The sequence below is a fragment of the Phalaenopsis equestris genome, unplaced genomic scaffold (assembly GCF_001263595.1).
Source record: "Phalaenopsis equestris unplaced genomic scaffold, ASM126359v1 Scaffold000002, whole genome shotgun sequence".
In the NCBI taxonomy this organism is placed as follows: domain Eukaryota; kingdom Viridiplantae; phylum Streptophyta; class Magnoliopsida; order Asparagales; family Orchidaceae; genus Phalaenopsis; species Phalaenopsis equestris.
Genome location: NW_018164444.1, coordinates 14,006,923 through 14,025,600, shown reverse-complemented (window position 1 = coordinate 14,025,600; position 18,678 = coordinate 14,006,923). Strand labels below are relative to the sequence as shown.

Genomic DNA, 18,678 nt, shown 5'->3' with positions numbered 1-18,678 from the left:
GCCCCGCGCCTACCTGCCGAAGTGGGCGAACTAAGCCACTTTTCGCGATGGTAGAATTGAGCCCACCGTCGGAGTAGTCGAATTGAGCTCATCAGCCAAAGTGGTCAAACTAGCATGATGCAAACCGACTACCTTAGAAGAACACCATTACATTAGGGTACATGACATCTCTACTATAGAGTTGCCTAACACCCACGTTGTCATCTTCCTGAAGCATCATGGATAGACGCAGTACGGTACGAAATGTAATTTTATAGTTATTTAATTTTCCTTAGAAACAAAATCTTTCCTCTAGCTCTATTAACACATTCATCTTCTTTTTTCATATCTTCCTCTTCAGATAATACATTTCTGATGTTGTATGAACTCACGGACAGTGCGAGACCCTACGTCCTAAAAAGAATTGGATTTGGGTTGGGGTAAACTAGTCGAGTCGAGCTCGAGTCACCCTCAGCTTGAGTATGAACTTGATTAACTTCATCAATTTCGAGCTTATTTAAGCGGACTTATTTATTATATAAGAGAGAAAAATAATATTAATTTAAAGTGATCTTATAATAAATTTACAAATAAATCGAGTTGATTTATTTTCCACTTATAAAAACCCACCTCTGCACCACCCATCGCCACCAACAGCCATATTACCAGAGCATCCACCATGAGTTTCTTCCGCCATAACCACAAAAACGATGACCACCACCGGCAAGAGCCGCCGCGGCCTTCCCATCCACCACCATCATCTTACCCTCCTCAGTCTTCCTACCCTTCGCAGCCACTCTCATACCCTCCACAGTCGTCTTACCCTCCTCAATCATCCTACCCTCCGCAGCAGTCCTTCCCTCCGCAGCAGTCCTACCCTCCACAGCAGTCCTACCCTCCTCAATCCGGTTATCAGTCGCATCAGGGCTATCAACAGCAACCAGGTTATCAACCGCAGCCGGCGCACCAGCACCACCAGCACCACCAGCATCCCACCGGCCACTACCCCGGCGAGGTACACAACAACCCCACTGTTAGAGTCTACACCAAAGCCGAGGAAAACTACTCTCTCTCAATCCGCGAGGGCAACGTTGTTCTAGTTCCGGCGAATCCCCGTGACGACTACCAGGCACTCATTTTCTCTCAAACATCAAGCCGGCTCCTTTTTTTCATCCGATCTTTACTTTTTTCCATAAAAATCTCACCTTTCTGCATAAAAATCCAATTTTGCAGCACTGGTACAAAGATTTCCGCTGGGCGAACGAAGTGAAGGATGATGAAGGCCTTCCTGCTTTTGCGTTGGTTAATAAAGCTACTGGTTTGGCCATTAAACACTCTCTCGGCCCAAAACACCCTGTAAGATTTAATAATGATATATAATTCATCTTTGCTTTAGAGTAATTAGAGAGGAATTAAGAAGTGATTAATTTGTTTGATTAAGGTTCGTCTGATACCATTCAATCCGGAGTTCATGGATGAGTCGATTCTGTGGACGGAGAGCTACGATACAGGGGAAGGCTATCATTGCATCAGAATGGTGAATAATATAAGGCTTAACTTTGATGCCTTCCATGGCGATAAGGATCATGGTGGTGTTCATGATGGCACCACTGTTGTGCTGTGGGAGTGGCTTAAGGGGAAGAATCAGAGGTGGAAGATTGTTCCTTACTACTGTAAGTTTTCTAAAATGTTTTTAATGATTTATAGATCAGCTGATTGTTTCTTCAGTCTTTGAATTAATTTTTCTTTATATTTTACTGGTTTGGTTTTGCAGAGTGGGAAGATAGAAGTGTCTGCTATCAGTTTTATTACTGAATGTTCGAATAAGCTTTGTTTTCTGAGAGGAGTTGCATCTGCTAGCTGAAGTTTCACGAATCATTGGAAGGAGTTATGATGTCTGAGTCTGCAATTTTTTTTTTTAAATATGATCAGTCAGAGATGTTTTGTGTTTGATTAAACTTTATGCATTTTGAATGTTTTGTGGGTTTATGAGATTATCTTCCATAGAAGAAGATATTAATGTTGTTTTATGATTATGTTGTTTTTAATGCTCAAGTATTATCTTCCATAGAAGAAGATATTAATGTTGTTTTTAATGCTCAAGGTTCTACTATATTTAATAATGAATTTATAAGTCCTTCATGTTAACCAAATATTTTTATTCTTATTTAAACAATAGAACAAGTTATTGGCTCATTATCAAATTAATTTGAGTTGGAAAACATATTAAATCTTTTGCAATGACTCAAAAGATAGAACTCTTTCAGAGCCAATTTACATTATTCAGCATCTCTTTACAGCATGAACGACATGAAATAATATATCTTCAAAATATAAAAAGGTTTTTAAATTTTTTTATTTAAGCATATAATGAAGTCATTATCTCATAATTTTTTGAGTTAAATTTAATTAGGGGCCTTCTAGCCTGCTAAATTCAATAGCTATTTGATCCGGAATTCATATAAACCAAGAGAATAGAAAATGAGATTTCATTGCTTTTGTGCTTTTGCTTCCATTATTTTGAAGAAAAAAAAATGCAAGTAACATAGAGCTATAGGGATAACTATAAGACAACAAATATGTAGAGGATTATCTAGAAAAGTGGTTTTGGACATTTTCATCAATGATTATCTTAGACATGATCAATAAGGGAAAAATTAGTCAAATGTGAGTTTTATACTGTGCCATGCATGTGATTTGCAGGCTAATTAATTTGGCTATTTTTAAACAATTCTATGGCTATTACAAGGGATGCAAATGAACCATTGCACTCATTGGACAATTACTATGAAGCACCGGTGATACACATAAAAATATGTGTCTACCAAATAGTATACAAAATTAAGTTTGTGTATTGATCTTGCATGGATTGAGTGTATTCCTAAAGTTTGAAAGTTTCTGATTTTGAATCTAGCCTAAAGGTCCAAAATCTAGTGATTTTAAAGTTTCTAATCTTAATTTTTGAAATAAATAAAATCTATAACTAGTTTTGAGTTTGAACAAGCAATAGAAAACCTCTCTTGAATTCTTATGCTAACCATATCTATCTCAGTGACTCTAATAAAGTTTATAATCAGGAACAATACTTTTTTAGCATCTTTCGATATTTATAAGCTAATTTGAGTTTTATATTACACGTAGTCCTCTAATCATGCAAAAACTTTAGTGCTTGTAAGTTTGCCTACATGATTGAACAATCCTAATAGAAACATTTCTTCTCTCTTAGAGTAGTGTATGTTAACCTGAATGCTCCAATAGAATACTCTGACATTACTAGATCACAATCCATTTTAACATCCTAAGTGATTTGTTTTGGAATGAATTACAAGCAGAAGCTTAAACAATCAACTTTTAAATAAATTACATGCAATCGTATAACACATATACTTCACCAATTACAAAGAAATATCTAATTCAAGTGAGATAGAAGTTTAAGTCATATTTATTATGGTTGAACACAACATATATTTCATTGTAAAATCAAAGTTTAACAAAGTTAAAACAATATCACTTATAACAAAATTCTAAAGTTACACCATTTTGAGTACAAGAAAGAATACACACTCACCCTTACACTTAGTCTCACTCAGGAGAACACTCAGTCACACTCACAATTCACAACTCAACATTCCTTCTTTGAAATGGATATGCACTCTCCTCAATATTCCTCTTTTGAAATGCTCAGACTGCTCCAAGGTATTCTCCTTCTCCTTTCTAAAATCATCTCCTCTCTTTTGTTGGTTTGTATTAGACACTTTTTAACTTTCTTGGTGTGAGAGGAGGCGTCTGAACTTAAATCTGGCACTTACGAATGCTTAGGAGCCCAAACTTTGTGCCCGGGCCTCTGGATCCGAACACCTAGATGCATAGAGCCGATGTCTAGTTCTTTGGTTCCGGACGCCTTTGCACTAATCCTCTAGTTATGGGCACTTAGAACTGGTGTCTTAGTGTTGGTTCAACCCCTTTTGAGTCCTTTTGCTCCCCAAGATGCCTAATCATATTTACATTGCATATATAATCACAAATACCGTAGAAAAATATAAATATGACACAAATATTATAAAAATAATATAGAAATATTTTACACATTTGATTCATATCAATAATTTGAACTGATCTAAATTAATACTCGATAAGTTTGTTTAAATTAGTAAATAAATAAATTTTAATATTTTTTTGAAGAATTGAAAATTAAATGGATGTTCCAAACTTAAGCATGATTCAACTTAATTATTTTTGTTCATGAAAAAACTCATTTGTTGTTCAACAAATAAGAGGTTAAAAGTTATATAATTATATGATATATTATTTAAATGAAATTTAATTATCTGGAAGTTACTAGATTAAAATTAACTAATTCAAAATATGTACAATCAATCGAAAATCTAAACAAGCAAAGAACGAATATTCATGTGAAAGCTCGGCTCGAGTTTGAGCCGAATACGAAGAACTTCTAAAATGATCAAACCAAGTCAATCAATGGAATGCTAGGCTCAACTTGGTTTTGATTACATCCCTAGCTATTACTTAATAATGTGAGCATCAATTCCTCCCAAACTTTTTCATGTGAATCTATTCTTCTTTAATTTCTAAAAGATTAATATTACGATGTTTCAATCATATCAAAACATATGTAGGAAAATATATCATTTATTTTAATAAACTTAATATTAGTGATAACTTTATTGTTATTTAGAGATTTTGAGTGTAATATAAATAAAAATTTAGGTGTTAGATTTATAAATACTTAATTAAATGATACATATGTATGTTAATCTCAATCTTTGTATTATATATGATCATATTATAAATTTCCTTGAATCATATTATAATTATAGATTTGATTTTTGCGTTGCTCACAATGTAGAAACTAAGTCATAATTGGTGGATGCTATTTTTGTCATGATCAATAGTTTAAATGCCGATTATTTGTTTTGGAAGGGTCTTTTGTGATAATATTAATGAGTTTTAACTTGACGTGCCCCAAGTTTTTCAAAGATGGACATGTGATCTGCGCAATATTTGGTCAAATCATAATTTTCATTTAACCAAACAAATCAAACATATATATACATATACATATATAATAATCAAAATTAATGGTAATATTTATGAAATTGTACATTGTGATACACATATTGTACGAAAAAAATTTGTTGTACAATAATATACAACATCGCTGTATATGGAATCTGAATACAATCAGGCTCTATACATAATAATTTTTTCCATTATTGACATGTGAAAAAATTACTGTGAAAATACTTTCAAAGTTCCATTTTTCAGCTTATTTAAATGACCGAGAAGAAGATACATTATAGAAAACAAGATTTTCCACTCTATATCATGATTAAATAATTTATTTTTAATAATTGAATAAAGTATTAAGTGAGTGATATGATAAATTAAGCATTGTTTTAATTTTATAAAAAAATATCAAATGAAATATTATTTGCGACGGTAAAAAAACAATGGATTAATTTATTTTCGATGATGCAAAAATAAAAATTTTTAGTTAAATGATATTAGAAATTAAGGACAAGTTGGTTGACCATATAGAAAATACTGATTTCAATATAAAAGTGTTAGTTTAAAATATTATTTTCATTTATAAATTTTGAAAAAAAAAAAAACAAATAATACAAGTCTATTCTTATAAGGTGTCCAATTACGTATGCTCTTTTCCCAACTAAATTCTATTGCCAATTTGAAAATGAAACAAGAATAGAGCTCCCTCAAAAGCTCAAATTCCTCCCTTCCCACCTATAAAAATCCCACCTTTTCCCCATCTAGAGAAACCATAGCCATTAACAATTTAAAAACCATTAACCATGAGCCATCATCATCACCATGATCATCACCATCATGATGATCACCATGGTTGCCACCATGAATAAAAACCATTAACCATGAGCCATCATCATCACCATCATGATGATCACCATGACTGCCACCATGATGACCACCATGATCGCCACCACCACCATGAAGACCACCATCATCACCACCAACACGAACACCATCAAAACCACCCTTTTCCGCCGGCATCGTACCAGCCAGCGCAGCCATACCCCTACACCGATCCCCACCCTAACCGTTACAACGGTGACATAGCTCACAACACCACCTTCAGAATTTACAGCAGGGCTGAAGATAACTACTCTCTTTCCATCCGTGAACAAAACGTCGTCCTTGTTCCGACGAACCCCCGTGATGAATTTCAGGCACCTTATTATAACCCATCAAGCTCTCTGTTTTTTCGTCTTATCCTTTTTCCTATTCATCAAGATCTAATCTTCATGCTTAAAAATCCAATCTTGCAGCACTGGTACAAAGATTTCCGTTGGGGGAACGAGGTGAAGGATGAGGAAGGTCTCCCTGCTTTTGCACTTATTAATAAAGCTACTGGTTTGGCCATCAAGCACTCTCTTGGCGCAAAACACCCTGTAGGCTAATTTTTTTAGTTATTAATTCATCTTTATTTAAAACTAAAAACGAGTAACCACTAACTAGCTAAATATATATAATTGTTAAGGTTCGTCTGATACCATTCAATCCGGAATACATTGATGAATCGATTCTGTGGACTGAGAGCCATGATGTGGGAAAGGGTTATCGCAGCATTAGGATGGTGAACAACATAAGGCTTGGTTTTGACGCCTTTCATGGAGATAAGGATCATGGTGGTGTTCATGATGGCACCATTGTTGTGCTGTGGGAGTTTCTCAAGGGGAAGAATCAGAGCTGGAAGATTGTTCCTTTCTACTGTAAGTATTCTTATATGTATCTTCTTAACGCTTGTAAGATTTTAGCGCTTGTTTTATCAGTTCTTGATTTTTGCTGTTGTTGCAGAGAGGGAAGGTATACTTTTCTGTCGCCAGTGCTCAGTAATGCATGCTGGAATGAGCGTGAGGAGTTGCATCTGTTGCTGTTTAATGAAGCTTTGCAGGGATTTGTGTTTGTGTTTAATTTTCATTTTCGTCTTTGAGTTTATGTTTCATGTTATGTGAGTTTATGATTCTGAATCTATTATGTTGTTTTTAAATTCTCTGTTAATTTAATTATGCTTTGGTTGAGTTCCAAGTAAATTTCTTAGTTATATTATTTGAAGTATAGGTATAATGAAAAATATGAATCAAATAACTATATAAATACCTTTAAATTTAAATTTAATAATATAAATATATTATGAGTGTGAATTATTTGGTCAAAGCTAAAAAACGAATTAAAACAATCATATTTTTTATTTATCTGTCTCAATTTTAAAATAAAATTCTAATTTTAAAGAATTTAAATATTTAGTTTTGAATTTATGGATTGGTTTTGATCATCATTAAATTAAAATAAATTAAAATAAATGATATCAAGTTTGAAAGATTAAATTCACTTGAATTAGTCAATTACTAACTTCACATGGCATGTTTTTGCTATTACATTAATCTTCGGGTCTTTTAAGAGAGGGAGAAATGAAGATAAAAACCACTCTAAAAAAGGAACAATAATTTTTAATAATTTTAGAGCTAATACTAAATTTCAGTTTGCTCAAAGTTAAACTGATTGAGGGTCTGTTTGGGGCAGCTGAAGCTTATTAAAAAGCAGTCTGAAGCTGTTAAATAATAATCTGATGCTTAAAAAACCGCAGTGGCCTTTACAATTTTTTTTTAATTAAAGTCAAACAGTTACTAGAAAGTTGTCACCGCACCTAGCTAAGAGAAGTGAGAAAATGCAGATTTCAGGCAATTTTTTTAAGACATTGTCAAAATCTAGTTTACCCAAACAAAACCATGCTATGGTCAGCAGAACCATGCTAAGTTGACTATTATTTCATTTTGGTTTTGATCGATTTGGGAAGCATTTAGCCAACTTGAAATTTTAGAATTTGGAAGTCGATTTCACCAAAATGTAAACCAATCCTTTCAAATAAATCCATCGCACGCCCTGAATCAATCGCACAAGGACTTTGAAATTCGTATACAGGAATCTTGAATAGACCCGGTCCACCCATGTGCTTTCGATTCGGTTTTTGGTAATGTTCGATCATCCATCAAGTGTTCGACGTGTAAATAATAATTTGTTTGCTAGTTGGATCCAAAATATAAATTTATGTGTATTATTCATATATTAAAATTTAGGGCCATTTACGTGTCTCATATGAATATATATTAGCTGTAGCTCACAATTAATGTTAGTTATTATAGCTTATGGTTGAAATTTTATACCATCAAGAATATATAATTTGCTGCTTATAGTGACAGTATATGTTCAATACAACACTTTGAAGGAAGAGTGGAGTCAGATTTCTCGTATGTTGCCTAAAATTGGGAGCGGGGTGTGTCGAATAAGGTCCTGGAGGTCAGAGGGGCCCTGGTGCACTTCATCCAACCGGTAGTGCAAGAGGGGCTTTTCTTAAGTTCTTTAGAGATTATGGTAAGTTTTGTTATGCAATAATATGTTCACGGTAACTTGATGAAAAGATTGCCACATGTGCGAGAGATGACTTGTAAATGAGAATGTGTCCTATGTCAATTCTTGATTACAATATTGGCTTTTATGTTCTTATAGTTACGAAGATTGTCAAGGTGGCGAACTTAGCGAGTGAATCTGAATTGTTAATTTCTCATACGGAATGGATAGACCAATTTGACCTACAAGTTTGCCAATGTACTTTCGCAGGTCAACCTGACATATCAGTGAGTTAAGTTATAGATCACGCTGAAGAGAAAATATTGCATCCGAACACCGCATGTTTAGACAACCAAATAACAACCACTATGTCGTCATACACCTCATTGATGTGTGATGTAGTAGCTGATAGTTAGTCGTTCGGACTTACAAATATAATATTTCTTCCACCCTGGCTGGCCATTTCTGAAGAAAAACGTGTATTCTGGTTGGTTGGGTTAAGCTAAACTGACAACTAACTAAACCCGTCAACTGGAAAGCCCACTCCCTTAATTAAAACAGGCCTTCTCTTTCCTCAATATGTGTGAACATACTTATATTACATTTTTGGGACATTTAAATAAATAACACTATAATTCTGATGTACTTATGAATATAATACCTAAACTATATTTGTATTTATTACACTCGAAACTTTAAAAGACATCAGAAATGCTACTACTTTTAATTTTTAAAAGTGAAACACATCTTTTCTGTTGAGAAATTAGGGCGAAGAAAAATATGAATCGGCGCAAATCCAGAAGAACACAGAGGTTTAACGAGGTTCGGCGAAAATGCCTACGTTTTCGAGAGCTGAGCGGCAAATTCATTTTAATATTCAGAAAAGATATTACAGAATTTGGAATAACACCTAGAGTAATATATAGACTTATTTATAACCCTAGAAAACTCTGGTGTACAATATGTAATTACCAAATTACCCTTGTACCACACCCCCAACCCACATAAGAAAACTCCCCTGACTTGGACAGAATTTTCCGCTCCGCTCCGCTCCTGTATGAAGTAAATCATTCTCTGTTAGGTGTTATGTGATAGGAGCATCCTGAATCAAGAATTCATGCATTTTTCAACTGAGTTGATGAAACTGAAAGCATATCGTCATCATTATAATCTGAATTGTCACTCTGCACCACATTTGCAGACTTCGATGATTCATCACCTTTCTCCGCAGTCTGCTTCTTCAGCTTTGAACAATTTCTCTTCATATGACCTGACTCCTTGCAATTGTAGCAATGAATTGTCTTTTTGCCTCTGAACTTTGATTTGGAATTTCATCTTTCAGAACCCTCCTTTTTTTTCTTTCTTCCATGATTATGCTTACCCTTAACATATAAATCGTCACCATGAGAGTTTTCCCCTGCATTCTGCTTCTGCTGGTTGTGAGCCAATAATGCTACAGTGATCTCATTAACTTTGATAGTTTATTTCTCATATGTAAGAGTAGTCACTAGGTGTTCATAGAAAGAGGGCAATGAACACAACAAAATCATCGCTCAATCTTCATCCTCAATACTCACATCAAGCCGTGACAGGTTTGTGATTATTTAATTGAAGCCATTAACATGTTGCGCCAGATCAGAACATTTTTGCATCTTCAGCCCATACAATTTTTGCTTCAGATACAATTTATTCATCTGAGATTTAGCCATAAACTGAGTTTCCAATTTCTTTCAAATCTCCCTTGGAGATTTTAAATTCATCACGTGATACATAACTTCATTTGTCACGCATATGCGTATAGTTGTTGTCGCTCGTTGTTGTCATTCTTCCTAATCTTCATCTTTCATGGCATTTGGTTTTGCTGCCCGCAAAGCTTTCAAGATTCCCTATTGAGTCAACAGATTTTTTACTCTTATTTGCCCCAATCCGAAGTTATCAGTTCCGTTGAACTTCACCACCTCGAATTTTGCACCAGAAAATGTCATTTGAAAATAACTCTTGCAACAAATAATAATGTCATTTGAAAATAACTCTTGCAACAAATTATTTTTGCAAATTCCTGTACAAATCCTTGCTCAAAATCCTTTCAAAAAGAAAAAAAAAAGGACTGAAAAAAATTTCCCTTAATTAAGCTTTTCAAAAAAGCAAAAAGTTTTTTTTTTTGAAAAGAAAAGATTGAAATATTTTGTAAATAAGCTTCCTTAATTAAGTCCCCATTAATTAAAATATTTCCTTTTAATTAATGAATTTGAAAAACTTTCCTTTCTTCATCCTCCTCCAGCGAAGGAATGAAATCAGAGCCAATTTTCTTGCGCTTTCAGGAAATCGCCTGCTGTCACGGAAGAAGCTCTGGAGTTCAAATAGTTTGCATGTTTGCTGTGAAGCGAAACTGTCGCAAACAGGAGCCCTCGTTTCTTCTGTTCACAAGATCTCGCCTGGTCTCCGATCGTCTACGAACTCCTGGCGCGATGCAAGCCAACCGAAGTAGTGCCACAATCGCCAAGACTCGTCTCCGAACTTCTTGCAATCCATCGCCGAACCCAAATTGATCGCGAATCCTTCTTCTCGCTGAAGCCCTGATCGTCGAACTTCTTTCTCAAATCTTCTTTTTCCTGCACCGATATTTTTCTTCCCTACCCTCGAACCTCGCTCTGATACCACTTGTTGAGAAATTAGGGCGAAGAAAAATATGAATTGACACAAATCCAGAAGAACACAAAGGTTTAACGAGGTTCGGCGAAGATGCCTACGTCCTCGGAAGCAAAGCGGCGAATTCCTTTCAATATTCAGAAAATGAATTATAGAATTTGGGATAACACCTAGGGTTACATACAGACATATTTATGACCCTAGAAAACCTTGTAGTACAATATATAATTACCAAATTACCCATGTACCACATCCCAACCCACATAAGTAAACTCCCTTGATTTGGACAGAATCTTCCGCTCCGCTTTGCTCCGCTCTAAAGCCATATCTAACATTTTTATATGTATATCTTCCTCCTAAAAATTATATTATTGGTGAGTTTATACAACCTAATAAATACCTTATTTTTAGGATATTGATATGGATGCATATAATGGATATGTTTCTAGAGCTCATGTTTCTCGCTCTATATTTTCTCTTGATTCCCTTATAGTTGGGAATGACTTAAAAAAGGATCTCTGCTTCACAATAGAGAGAAAGAGGGGGAGATTATGACGTCATTTTTTTCCTCAATCCCCTTTTGTTACATTACATATAATATTGTGTCTGTCTGCTGTGTATAGATGAAAAGATTGAGCTGTGGGTGTCTAATAGCATCATAAATAAAGACTGATGCATGTATTGATGAAATTTCTTCAGCGTCTCATTTGCCCCGAACTAGCTTGGTAACTTCATTAGGTGGATTTGGCTCGATCTTTTCAGAAGACGTGCTTGACTTGATCGCTCATAAATAAAGACAAACTCATTTAACTTGAAGTACTGATGCTTTTTTTATTCGATGCCTAGTTTGCCCCAGATTAGCTTAGCCACTTTGGCATGTGGGTTCAGCCGATTTATTTTGATAGGAGTGCTTGACTCAACAATTTTTTTTTATTTTATTAGTAACAAATCCATCTCAAATATTTTATTATGTAAAAATAAATTATAAATAAATAAAACAAATCCAATTAAAGATAAAAAAAATAAATTTATATTTCACATCACATGCATAGAACTTATGAATATTAGGGTTTTAAAGATGATAATGAGACTGTTAGGTTTAGTAGATGAAATTGGCATCAAAGGGTCATGGAAGATGGCAGGTAAAGATATGATAATATGGTCAAAAGTTGTTCACTTACTCCAAATAAATAAGATAAGATTAATGGAGATGATGTTATACATCGAATTTTAATTCATAATTTTTATTTCAAAATCAGTAAGCATTTTGCTTGTGTTTAAGCTTCTTTTATTAATTATTTTATTACATATATAATAAAAAAAAGCTTGAATCTCTATGGCTATAAAAAAAAGCTTGTTGCGCATGAACAACTTATGTTCGGCGTTGAGTAAACGAGTCGAACACAAAAAATCTTTGTTTAATCATGTTCGGTTCGTTTTAGCTCGAAATATAAAAATTATATATATCATTTATATAATATTATTTTATATAAATATTTATATCTCTTAAAAGTTGTAATATCCTGCTTGGTCATGTGGTTTTATCCCTTTTATTGTATAAAAATGGTGCTTGTTCAAATCCAAGATCATACTTTTATTTTTCTAATTAATTTTAATGAGCTAGTTTAGAGTCGACCAAGAATAAAAATATGTAAATCGAGACAAACAAAAGCACATCGTTCAAGAGCAATTTCAAAAAATGAGTCAATTACAAATATAGTTATTTTTGAACTAGCAGAACACGGGTCAAACTTGAGCTCACTCAAACTCGATTTGCTTATAACCTTACGTACCACTCAATTCCCATGAATTGACATATACATAAAAATTGAAGTTTGGATGATTGATAAATTCATGAATATGAATTTTTATATATGTTTTTGGAATAAGTAAAAATTGAAAATTTATACTATTAATATGTTAATAGATTTCTAATTTGGTGGTAGGCATGTAAATCTCCTTTTATCTTCTAAAGTTGACGAAAAAAAATCCATGAATTTTCGAATTTAAGTAACGTTATCTTCTGACCACTATGATCTTTTTTGTTTTCTGTCGGCAATCGTGTGGCATAATCTTACACGTGCGACGATGATTCATCGCTCATCAAAACATAAAAATGGAATTTTTACTTCTTCTCAAATACGTTTTTTCAATTTACAAATAAGTCAAATTTTACTATTTATATATTATTCAATATGGTCCACTTAATAAAAATATTATCTTAAGATCTTATGCGATCATGCGGCGACACATGCGCTCGTACACGCTGAGCGCGTGTGCGAAGAGCATCTGAGAGAAGTCAGAAAACATCATTATTTGTTAGTGTCAATTAATAATTGGTTGCGATATTATTCAATTATTATATAGATTACCTTATTTTACTTGTTAAGACTATCGATAACAATTACTTGGATTTGACCATTGTGTGAGATGATATTGTTTTTGGCAATTCTGATCAAGATCAGACTTTTATAAATAAATAAAAATTTATAATACTTATTACATCTAATTTATCAACAAATTATTTTTAAGCAGCTTATCAATAAACTGTAGCTGTTAGCTGCTCCAAACAGACTCTAAAATAGATTACCTTATTTTACTTGTTAAGACTATCGATAGCAATTACTTGGATTTGACCATTGTGTATGATGATATTGTGTTTAGCAAATTATTTTTAAGCAGCCTACTAATAAACTGTAGCTGTTAGCTGCTCCAAACAGATCCTAAGGTTTATGATTATTTAAAGTATTTGGCAAAATTGAGCTTCATCTGTTTTATTTTTTAAACTATAGTAATAGATCGCGTTATGCAATTTGATCCAATTAAATGTGATGGCTATTCTAAATCTATAATCTAATTTTTTTAAATAAAGTTAATTTATATAATCACTGTAGCTTTTTTAACATTAATTTATTCTACGATAGTTTTATAATTATTTCTTTAATTAAAAATAAATAATGTAAATGCATAAGAATTGTTATTTATGTAAATTCGCCTAATTAAAATAATAAAGCCAAAATTTAACAAAAATAGATAATCTCGTAGAAAAATGATATTTTTTGCGCTTCGTCTTTGCATTTAAAACTCGTCCCACTGGCTCTGTACGGTGTCATCTCGTCACTTTTGCCAACCCTCGATAATGGAGTTTCCTTTCGGCCACAACCACCACCACCACGAGCACCATACCCCCCCCCCCCCCCCCCACCCCCGCCGCGACGACGACGAAGATGAAAGAAACCGCTTTCCTCCTCATTTCCCTTTTCCAGCAGACGGTCCCGAACCCTTCGAACCTCCTCCCGGCGTCCACCACGTTTTCCATCAACCCGGGGCTGGATTCGCTCCTCCGCCGACGTTTTCTGAACCTCCGCCACCACCATTCTTCGATGGCCCGCCACCACCTCGCCCTTCTCCCTTCGTCGACGATCCTTTTCATGACTCTCGTCACGAGAGGCCATACGGACGGGAGGAGGGACACCACCGCTCGGGATACTCCGATCATGCGAGCCATGAGGGGGAGGGTGGATCTCTCAATCGGCAGCCGACTGTGAGAGTGTTCACCAAGGCGGAGGAGAATTACTCGCTCTCGATTCGTGATGGAAAGGTTATTCTCGCGAGGCAGGATCCCAGCGATGAGTATCAGGCAAGGGTTTCAGGATCCTCTTTAATCCTGAACGAAACGTGATTACTGTTTTTCTTAACTCTTCTCCGATTATTTCGGTTTTGGCTCTTTTGCCTGTTGTTGATTTTATTAGTGATTTTTTCTAGTTCTTGATTCCGTGGTGATCGAGTGGTCTGCCTTCGTGGATTTTGGATCTTTTCTCCTTCGTCTCTACTTCTTAAATAGATTTTTGTGGCCGATGATGAATCATTAAAGCCCGTTGATCAGATTATGTTGCGCTTTGATATCATCTTTGTTTACTTCTTTGGGATATTTATACTTCCATGTCTCATGTTCATTGTGTTCAGCACTGGATTAAAGATCTGAGATACAGCACAAAAGTGAAGGATGAAGAGAGCTTCCCTGCTTTTGTTCTCATCAACAAGGCTACTGGTGAAGCTATCAAGCACTCCTTTGGAGCAACTCACCCAGTAAGCTTAATATCCCCCTTATAACTTACTGGTATCTTTGGAACTCTTTGGATAGTCGATAAGCTCATATTTTACATTCCATCTTCTGAAGAATCCATAATTCATACTCTGGTTAAAAGAATATATAAGATTACTGGGATTTGTTGCATTTTTAATAGATTTATTAGGCTCTGTGCAACCTAGTAATCCGGCAAACCAAGTAAGAGTTAAGAGGGTTTGGGACAAGAAGAATAATGCTTCATTATGCTGCAACCATGGTGGATTCATAAGGTTTTAAAAATCAACCGAGTAACATGTAGTTTTTAAGGGGCTTTTACATACATGCCTCCCAATTCTCATGTGTTTGCATATCAAACATCTACACACTACTTTTTAGATTTATTCCTCCCAAATCTTCCACATCACATTTTTTTTGGTGTCCTGAACCTTTACATGAAAAGTGTATTTTGCATTTTTACAATTATTTTGGTGTCCTGAACTTTTAAAGATTTGCACGCTATGCATGCAAATATGAAAATTTAAGTGTTAAATATGTAAATACAATAGAATTGTATGGTATTTATGTAAATACCCCTTGAACTTATTGGTGGCCATGTCCCAAGCTCATTGTCATTTGGTTTGATCTCGATGCTAATCATGGTGAATAAGGTTTGATATCTTAATTATCAAATTTTCTTAGCTATATACAAAAGTTTAAATCTTTAGGGCAAGCTTATGAAAAATGGAATAATGCTTCATTCTCCACAATTGATCTATAAAGATTTCCATACAAAATTTCCCAAAAAAGGGATTCATTTTTCTGATTTTTTTTTCCACATGAATCTCTCTCTCTCTCTTATTTTTTTGTTTTTGCAACATAAAGCAATGCATACTTGCATATGTACCCCTACATATGAAGCACTAAGGTAATAAACTAGTTATGATCTGGACTTTTTTTATCTTTCTTATATTCGTTCTTTGTTTGTGTTTCTGCCAGGTCCAGTTGGTTCCCTACAATCCCAATTTCCTCGACGAATCGGTTCTTTGGACCGAGAGCAGGGATCTAGGTGATGGATTCCGGTGCATAAGAATGGTGAACAACATTAGTTTGAATTTTGATGCATTTAATGGTGATGAGCAGCATGGAGGAGTTCATGATGGAACCATTATTGTGCTCTGGGAGTGGCTTAAGGGCAAGAATCAGAGGTGGAAGATTGTTCCTTACTAATGTAAGTATTTTAGTTGTTTCAAAAAAATACCTCAATTTTTTATTTTTATTCTTCTGTATATGACTCACACTAAAAAAAATCTAAATTTGGATTGACCGAATAATTTTTGGGTCGGATTCGGTTTCAAGGTGACCAGTAAACTCAAAATTGACCCGCATTCTAATCTGAGGTGGACTCAAAATTAACCCAAATAGATATGTTAAACAGTTTATACGGGTCATGTCAGATCAGCAGGTTGATGCAGGTTGGGTTCTTGTTGAATATCTTGATAATCTTTGGGTTGGGTCAAACAATTTTGGTCGGATCTATTTCAGTTAACCCAAATTAAACTATTTTTGTAAGTTAAATTATACCATTTATCTGTGTTTATTTTTGTTAATGCAGGAATGTATTTGAAGGCAGTTTGCTCAGTGTGTGTGTGTTATGAGGTATTTTTAGCTTCACTTTTTTTTGTGTGTTTGCTGAATAAAATTTGCAGTGGAGTTTGTTCCCTGCATTTGTATCTGTTGTGACTTCTATGTTTGCTGAACTTTATTATGATTGTACAATAAAAATATTATTATGTGTCGTTTTGAAAAATGATGTTCATCAGTGTCATATGATTTTTCTCCTCCTGCACCTCATGGAAAAACGTTTTTCTCATTTATGAAGCCAACGCCTCTTCACATGCACACGCCTGTCATGCGATACTATTATATAAGATAACCTGATAATATTTAATAAGAGTTTGATTCTATGTAAAAACATTTGCATACATCACTTTTTTTTATCTTTATTAACATTCATATTTACATGCATTGACATAAAATAAAAAATATTATCATAATTATCCTTTTTTTAGTGAAATATACCAATATCAAATTTTGGGTGTTTTATACATTTAATAGCATTAATTTCAATGTTATGCTGTTATAACATTACAACATTATATTATTATGCATATGCAATGTTATTTGTTATGCATATGCATTTCTCTTAAAGGGATTAGATATTCGCCAAGGTGGAGATTTGTTAGGTATGGCTCATAATACCAGAATTTGGAGTTTCTTGGAATGAAGAGGTGTCTCTTGGAATTGAAGAGTTGTGTCTTTTGGAATTTAGTGGGTTTGAGGGATCAGCGAGAGTGCAGCGGAAGCATGGTGGCCCAATCCACACTGTTGCATAAGAAATTCCATGATTTATTATCTCTTAAAGGGCTAAATATTCTTCAAGGTGGAGCTTTGTTCGACATTTGTATTTCTCGTAAGTGGTTGGATATTTGTCAAGGTGAAGATTTGTTATGCATATGTATTTCTCTTAAGGGGCTAGATATTTGTCAAGGTGGAGATTTGTTAGATATGACTCATATACCATAAATAGGACATATGCTCGAGCGGAGCGGTGCCTACGAGCGGAGAGGAGCGAAAGGATTTGTCCAATCGAGGGAGTTTCATTATGTGCGTTGGGGGTGTTGGGGCAACACCTCGCGGTTTGGTACAAGGGTAATTTAAGTAATTATATATTGTACTATATGGTTATATGTATGTCCTGTTTGAAACCCTAGAATATTGTACTATATGGTTATATATATGTCATGTTTGAAACCCTAGGCGAGTTTCTGAGATTCCGAGATTCTATTTTGTATGTTGTACTCTTTTTTTTATATTAGTGAAAAAGCCGCTGCTCTGCTCCCGATGATGTAGGCATTTTTGCCGAACCACGTAAATTTTTGTATGTTCTTCTAGATTTGTATCGATTCCTATTTTTCTTCGTCCTAATTTCTCAACAATTAATATTATTTTTTGTTTATTATAACAAAAATTTTGTTCAAATTAGATTCCAAACAAGATTCAAACCAAATTCAAATTCAAATTAGATTGAGCTAATTTTAAATGAATTTAGTCTAACGAGCAACCTATCAAAACAAAAGATTTCATCTCCTTAAAAATAATTTCTTTCATAATGAGCTTTCAACCAATTTTTTTAATCGATATTGTTGCTTCTACAATGCCTTCCTAATGAAATCTTCTTTCTCCTTCGCACCGCATTAATCTTACAATGCCTTGACCACAAACAAACTCCACTATTTTTTTGCTATTCATCCTACAAAACCTTCCCCCATGAGCTCTATCTCACTAGTTGCATGATCCCTTCTCCACAAATTAATACATAATCTTTACAATTCAAACAAGTTAATTCAAATCAGGTTTAAACTTGTTTTGAATTATGCTCCAACCAAGGTTTAGATCAGTCTTGAATTCAAACTGATTCGAATCAAATTCAAATGACTTAATCATATGAGCCATCAACTAATGCAAGATGTTCTCTCATTAGAGGTTAAGGTAATTTCATTGAAGATGAATTTTCAAGT

At 34.3% G+C, this 18,678-nt stretch overlaps 2 protein-coding genes across 2 annotated transcripts; both read left to right on the top strand.

Annotated features, from left to right (window-relative positions):
- Positions 1-605: 605 nt before the first annotated feature.
- LOC110030477 (ricin B-like lectin R40C1) lies at positions 606-6,912 on the top strand. Its single transcript, XM_020733206.1, has 7 exons — positions 606-1,108; positions 1,213-1,335; positions 1,421-1,652; positions 6,040-6,203; positions 6,303-6,425; positions 6,515-6,746; positions 6,832-6,912. Coding segments are annotated over exons 1-7 (1,326 nt in total). The 5' UTR covers positions 606-658; the 3' UTR covers positions 6,834-6,912.
- A 7,258-nt stretch (positions 6,913-14,170) lies between these two features.
- On the top strand, positions 14,171-16,918 carry LOC110031227 (ricin B-like lectin R40G3). The gene is made up of 4 exons (XM_020734366.1): positions 14,171-14,671; positions 14,998-15,120; positions 16,097-16,328; positions 16,713-16,918. The coding sequence occupies exons 1-3, from the start codon at positions 14,171-14,173 to the stop codon at positions 16,325-16,327; spliced, it is 855 nt and encodes a 284-aa protein (XP_020590025.1). The 3' UTR covers position 16,328; positions 16,713-16,918.
- Positions 16,919-18,678: the final 1,760 nt, after the last annotated feature.

Coding starts and splice junctions, on each gene's coding strand:
- LOC110030477 (XM_020733206.1), top strand. CDS start 659: ATGAGTTTCTTCCGCCATAACCACAAAAACGATGACCACCACCGGCAA. Junction 1,336..1,420: donor CTCTCGGCCCAAAACACCCT/GTAAGATTTAAT, acceptor TGTTTGATTAAG/GTTCGTCTGATACCATTCAA. Junction 6,426..6,514: donor CTCTTGGCGCAAAACACCCT/GTAGGCTAATTT, acceptor ATAATTGTTAAG/GTTCGTCTGATACCATTCAA.
- LOC110031227 (XM_020734366.1), top strand. CDS start 14,171: ATGGAGTTTCCTTTCGGCCACAACCACCACCACCACGAGCACCATACC. Junction 14,672..14,997: donor ATCCCAGCGATGAGTATCAG/GCAAGGGTTTCA, acceptor CATTGTGTTCAG/CACTGGATTAAAGATCTGAG. Junction 15,121..16,096: donor CCTTTGGAGCAACTCACCCA/GTAAGCTTAATA, acceptor TGTTTCTGCCAG/GTCCAGTTGGTTCCCTACAA.